General features: G+C 38.3%; 1 protein-coding gene across 1 annotated transcript in view; it reads left to right on the top strand.

Moving 5' to 3' along the window:
* The first annotated feature begins 717 nt into the window (after positions 1-717).
* Positions 718-6,913, top strand: part of Znf804a (zinc finger protein 804A) — a 217,548-nt gene continuing 211,352 nt past the window's right edge. The window contains exon 1 of the mRNA XM_027420067.2: positions 718-828. Coding sequence (XP_027275868.2) covers positions 718-828 — 111 coding nt within the window. The remainder of the gene's footprint in view (positions 829-6,913) is intronic.

Genomic DNA, 6,913 nt, shown 5'->3' with positions numbered 1-6,913 from the left:
GCAGAAGCCAGGGTCGCGTTGCTTCCCCCCCCCCCAAACCTCCGCCCGCACCTCGCAGGAGTCTCGCACTTGTAACCGGCCGTCGCCTCCCAGCCCCTGGCGGTCGCGACGCGCTCCCACTCGTGGCCAGGCTGGCGCGGCCGTGGGTCCCGGCGGCGGGGGAGGCGGGGGGGAGGTGGCGGGTGACAGATGTACTCCTCTGACAGCTCTCAGTATCAGCCAGTGGCTCCCTGCCATTGGCTCAGTGCGATGGACCGGCAACGCCGCGCACTATAATAACACTCATGCCTGCCAGCGGCAGCAACTGCAAGTGCGGGCGCCCGGCGCGGGGGATGCTGTGGCCGCTGCTACTGCCGCGCGGGCGGCTCCCATTGCCCGGCTGCGCCCTACAGCGCGGGCTCTGACTGCTCCCTCCCGGTCCCGCCCGGCCCTGCCCGGTCCGGCCCCCCTCTCGGCCGCATCCTCCCGCGGGGCTCTACGTCCCTGCTCAGTTCGGCAAGGCGAACACTGCGCTGGAGTCCGGGCCAGTGCAGCCGGCATGCGGAGGCGGCGGGGCGCGCACCGCAGCCGGGCATAGGGAACCCGCGTGCCCGCCGCCAGCGCACGGCCAGCCGCTCGCCCTGCCGAGATCCCCAGCCCACCCTCCCGGCCCCGGTTAAGGCTGCGGGCGCGGGTGCGTGGAAGCGGCGGCTGCGGAGGAGAGGCGGCGGCTGCCCCATGGAGTGTTACTACATTGTCATCAGCTCCACGCATCTCAGCAACGGACACTTTCGCAACATCAAGGGAGTTTTCCGGGGCCCTCTCAGCAAGAACGGGAACAAAACTCTGGTAATCTCTCTGTGTCTGTCTGTCTCTCTTTCTGTGTCTCTGTCCCTCATCCATCTCTCTTCTAATAGGGCATATCGGGAGAAATGAGTTGAATGATGGGTTTGGGAGCTTTCTCGGTTTTGTTTGATTTGCAAACCATTCGTTTATTTCGTTTGTCTGATGGGCGTGGGATGAGAATCGGGTGTAGGGAAAGGAAGGAATGTTAGGAAAGCTTTGATTGAGGGTTTTTTTTTTTTTTTTTTTCTCGCTACACTTCATGAAGCTTTCTGTCTACCACACTCCACACTGCTGAAGATTTATCAGTCTTTCCCTATTTCCACAGGACCTCCTAAAATAGAAAGGAACTCCAAACCCCAAGTGATCCCCTGGCACCTTTCATTTTAGGCAGTTGAAGGTGATGATGGTGTGGGTGTCTGTGCTGGAAGGGGGAGACATGTGACTGGCCGCTTAGGGCAAGTGGCTGGATTGAGTGAGGGTCTCAGAAAGAGCTCCTTTCTTGCTTCTTGGCTCTTGGTTGAAGGACTGGCAGACAGGAAACTTCTGTTCTGAGAAGTTGTCTGCACTAAGCTAAACAGAATGATCCCATCAGTCCATGCTCTCAACTTGTCACTCTGTTGAGTTTAGGGATATGGATGGAAGGTGATAACTGTGTCACAATTACAGCCAGTAGGAAGCACATTAGAAAACAAAACCCACACAGCTATTCTCACTGGATAGCACAGCTTGTCCTTCAGCGTCCAATAGGAAAAGCACTCTTGATTGGTGGAAGATGTGCTGAGCACAGAGACAGTATAGGGAATAGCTCCTACGTTCCCACCCAAATTCTGTCAGCCACAAAGCTGCGGTATAGAACCAACTCTCATGAACCAATGTATCTGGAGAAGTCCACACTTCTACAAGGGAAACAAGCAGGAGCGGAGGTCCCTTTAGTATGCGTACTGAGGGGTCCAGCTGGTCAGATGGCAAAACTGTATGACTTTCTGAAATCTGTGCCCATTGGCAGACTTCACTGGACTTCTCCCATCACTTATCTGAAAGGATAGACTAGTTCAAGGACACACTTAGTTCAAAAGCAAGTGTGGCTTTCTTAATATCATTCTCTTTATATGTTTAAAAATGTGTCCACAAGAACAAAAAATTACCTAAGATGTGTTTTAAGAGGATGGAAAGTTCTCAGTTGAAGTTTTCAGTGGATTCAGACACTCACAAGATACATTCGAGCCACCCTTTCCTTGAATATAGTTTACTACCAGCTTTTAGGTGATTTACACACAGAAACACAGGCTCACATTGATATTGTTGTTCGGGTTTATTTGCTGTTTGTGTTGCACAACAGAACATATGCCACAGACTTCTGTAGCTGAGCATTATAAGGTAGGCAAAGTGTAGAAGACTCATTGAAAGTGTCTGGCTCTATTTATACAGACTTTGGCTAAAATTTTAAAGAGAAAAACCATTTCTTCAACACATTTGGCTTTATTCATTAAACCAAGTTTAATTTGAGGACAAGCAAAGGAAGAGGGATTGTTTCCAATGTGTAGATGTTAAAACACTCAAGTGTTCACAGTAAAACAAGCAGGTTTTTTTGGGAAACCTGAACTTATTGCAATGCAGTTCATTGTGCCTCTTCAGCCTCCTTGGGCTTTCCAGTGACTATAGCTTGGGATGACTTCTTTGCTGTGTATTTGAAGTTAATGAGCTCTTCATCACTCATGTTGACAAAGGGCAGGTTAAATGTGAGTTTTGTCTGTGGAAATCTCATGATTAAAATGAACACATTAAAAGCAACTACGTAAATGAGATGAATGAATCAAAATACATGTAAGTGTCAGGAGCAACAAACCAGGATATGCTCTCTGAAATAAAGTTCACAATGCTTCTCATAACCATAATGTAGGGGTGAATATTGCAGGGGTGATCATGACAGTCCTTCCAGACTTTCATAAGCTGCCCTGTCTGTATTGGCTGTTTGTGAGCTTCATGCTGACTTAAATGCAGTGCAAGTTCACATTAGTGTTCAACTCTATTTAAAGCTTTTTTTCTTATAAGAATGTGTGTCTGTGTGTGTGTGTGTGTGTGTGTGTGTGTGTGTGTGTGTGTGTTCTAAATGCTTTTGAAGTCATTGGGGAAAATGAGACGTATGCCTGTTCTTAAGTATAATAGTAGAGTCTAGGTATATTTGATGAGGGAATTGTGTTAATTAATAAACAGTAGTTCACACTTATATAATGATATACTCTTGACAGCCCCCATAATTCTTTGAGTCCTACTATGTGCTGTATTATGTCAGATAATTAGACCTGATGTTTAAAAAGAACCAAAATTAATATGAGTCATAAATATTAACTTAAAATGGAATATACAGTGTAATAAAAAATTTCAAGTTAAAGTTTATGCATATCAGGTTGTTTGTTCTAATTTTTAGCTTTTAGGTTAATAAGTTGTGCTTGTTAAATATATGCAATATTTCAAATCTATATTCATACACTAGTAATCAAAATATTTTATTCTCTTTTGTGTTTCAATTCTGTTTATTGAATATTGCCTCTAAGATAAGGGAATTTGAATGATGTCTATGTAAGTGTCTGCTTATTTTTGTTTCCCAAGGAGATAAAACTTAAAGCCAATCGCATAAAAAGAAAATTGATTTTCCCCAATAAATTGAGTTATTTTCAATTACTAGCTGGTTAACGAGATTTTTTTCTTCAAAGTTTGATTAAATAAAAGCAATTGTATAACTTACAATAATTCTAAAGATTAATTTATTCTGTAGAATTTTTAATATGGAGTGCTAACACAAAGGAAAATTACTTGCAACATGTCTAGTTTATTCAGATTTCAGTGTCATTGGCTAATTGTTTCTGTCCTAAATACATGAATACAATTACACAAATGAGTTAAATAACAACTATGGAGAGACCAATCAATACATTAGCTTATTTTCGTACGAAATCTGAAAATTCCTCTATCAAAAACGGCAGCTCTCCTACAGAACTAAGACCTTGGTGAGAAGTTGTGGTTGTCCATGTATCTACACACACACACACACACACACACACACACACACTCGTAATCCACTGTAATTCCAACATTTGGCAGTCTTGAACTCAGTCATGAACTTTTCCAACCTAGAAATTTTAGTAAACATAAAAAAACCTCTACTTTTGTCTTGTCTTAAAAACAAAGAGTAGTAAAGTGATTTACTTGTTATTGTGACTGTTACAAATTGCATCATCAATTCTCAACATGGCTTAATTTCATGAAACAAAATAATATTTTATTAGTGACACAGATTACTGGGAATAAAACAAAGAACATAATGTACTTAAATAAACTTTATGATCTATATAGTTTATTTTAAAGTTTAGCTTACATGAGCAACTACTTTTTAAATAAAAATCATGCTTTAATAGATTTTTGCAATTAATCCACAGAAATTATTAGACCTATCTTCATATTTTAAATGTTTTAATGTATAACTAAATATGTAATATATATTTACATTGAATTTCAGTGCAAAGTATAGGTTTTGACTTAGGAACCTTAGATGCCATTGTTACTTTGCTGTTACATATCTGTTAGTTGCTTAGAATTTTCATGTTTCACTTATTTTTAACACCACTGAATTAAAGAAACAAAAATGAATCAATGATGGTGGGAGATCACACATCCAGTCATTGTTATTTTGAAGATTTTATGACATATTTCAAATCATGAAATTTATAAAGACAAGTATGATAATGAGTCAGAGATAGTATTGTGTCAAGTTTCGTTGAAACCATTTTACTTTTCTTCTTGTCTCCAAGTACAGACAAGTAATGCTAAAGTTTTTAAAAACTGAATTTAGATGTATTTTTCTTCTTATTCTCAAGTGATCAAATGGTCTTAACTTTTCATCATGTCTTAGTTCTGTAGGATGTTCAACATTGCCAATACAGGGAGTCCCAGGTTTAGTAAGAACTTAATTTATTGATTGGCCTTCAGTATAGGTGCTATTTAATTTATTCAGCTTCATTGAGAAGCTTCAGCTGCATCAGACTTCTGGAAGCACCAATGATTCTGTGGGGCAGTAGGCAAATATAATTTCTGTTCAATGTGCCTGCTTATTTGGCTTCAACTTTAAAATGTCGTCCAATCTTTTGACATATTATCAAATTTCTTGTAACACAGAATATTTTCCCATGTATTCATTTTGAAACACAAAAATACATTTTTGATTTTTTTGGTGTGTGTATAATAGAAGTGACAAAAGTTAGATTGACCTTGACATATACCATGTCTTTTGTCTTATCATTAAATATAATTTATTTTTCATGCAATTCCCTTACATTATTGTGCCTTCTTGTTTTAAAGTTTCTTTGACTCACTGAAATCAGTTTTGGGAATACCATAAGGCTATAAGACTGAAGAGACAGATTACTGAATTGGTGACATTGAATAAATAGTATTGATAGATTACAAACCCCAAGTGACTTAGGGTGAGGTTAGAATCAGGTGGAAAAGTAATATGTCCACAGACTTTCCCCATTTATGAATGAATATTCTCCTACATTCAATGACTATACATATTCTTCTGAGAAGCTTTTCAACTCATGCATTCAGTATTAATTTTTATGTTGGGTCTTACTTTTCTGAGTTAAATGTATCATTCAGTGTTTGATGTTATTTTAGTAAAACTTTATTACATTTACATTGTTTAAGCATATTATTCAACTGAGAAAAATCACTAATGATTGAATGATTAGTATTATGACTTAAAAATGCATATATCATTGTAAAAAAAGGTTGCCATACTTTTGATCATTAGTAATGTAGAACCTTATCTCTACTCCTCAGAAGTGAACCAACATTTTGTTATGATATTTATGTTGGAAATGTCATTTTATTAAAAAATGCAGGAAGACCTCATCCATACAATTCATTGGATTTTATTTAACATTTTCAGATTGTAGAGTATTTTTTCAAATATGCAGTGTTTCAACATATTTAGGTTTCAGTGTTGATGAAAATAACATCTTTTCCAGTTTAACCCTTTCTACACTCCTTTTAGTTTGTTTCATTCTTTCAAAAGAGAATTTCTCTGTGTAGCCCTCATTGCCCAGGAACTTGCTCTACAGAACAGTCTGGCCTTGAACTCAGAAATCTGTTTGCCCCTACCTCTCAGCTTCTGGAACTAAAGGCACACACTTCCATGTCATGCCATCTGTATTGCTTTTGTTGCTGGGTAGAATTTCTACTTTTTAATACTACCTTCTCAGATAATGACATTTAACTATATCCATACTTACTCCAAAAGTCAAAGTTTTCCATGGAGAGAAAATATCACATTTTTGTGAACACCCTTCAATTGTACCAACTCTTAGGAAGTTAATGGTCTTAATATCACTTGTAGAGCATTCATAATGTCCCCTGACTTCATTTGGTCTCTATTGCTTGAATCAGTTTACAGTATTATCCATATCAAATATGTTGAAACACTGACATAATAAGAGGCATGTAAGAAATATAAAGTGATACATTTTGCATTTAAAACCATTAATTTTATCTGAGTGTATAGCTCAATGGTACATAACACATTTACAATTCATGAAGACTTGGACTCAATTTCCAACTTTAAAAATAAATAAAATAAAATATTTTCATTTAGACTCAGTACTTTTGGTATTTTCTTATTGTTTCCAGTCTTTTCAAAACTAATATCTTAATTTTTCAAACATAATTCATACATGACATACATAGTTTATATAGGTAGAAGCCAGTTTATTAATAGTATTATGGAGAGTAGAAATCACATTTTAAAGTAATTCTGATTGTGCTAAAACTTTGTGGTAGTTTTTTTTAGTGACCTTTGGAAGAGAGTTCGTGCTCTTGAAGGGAAATGCTGCACTCTGAGAGTTTGATAAATCACTTCAGAGAATATAACAATTATAATCTGTGGTATACTGTAACTTAAATTTAGGAAGGGATTATATGTTTCTGTCTATCACATTTTATGTTGCCAACCATAAGGAATATAATTAAAGTATAGTTTTTCTAGGTATTCCTTCTGAAAATTCTATCTTGAAATCATTTGATCTATTTCTTT

Source organism: Cricetulus griseus, chromosome 6, assembly GCF_003668045.3.
Source record: "Cricetulus griseus strain 17A/GY chromosome 6, alternate assembly CriGri-PICRH-1.0, whole genome shotgun sequence".
In the NCBI taxonomy this organism is placed as follows: domain Eukaryota; kingdom Metazoa; phylum Chordata; class Mammalia; order Rodentia; family Cricetidae; genus Cricetulus; species Cricetulus griseus.
Note: the sequence above shows the minus strand (reverse complement) of the source record. Positions and strands in the feature narration are given on the sequence as shown.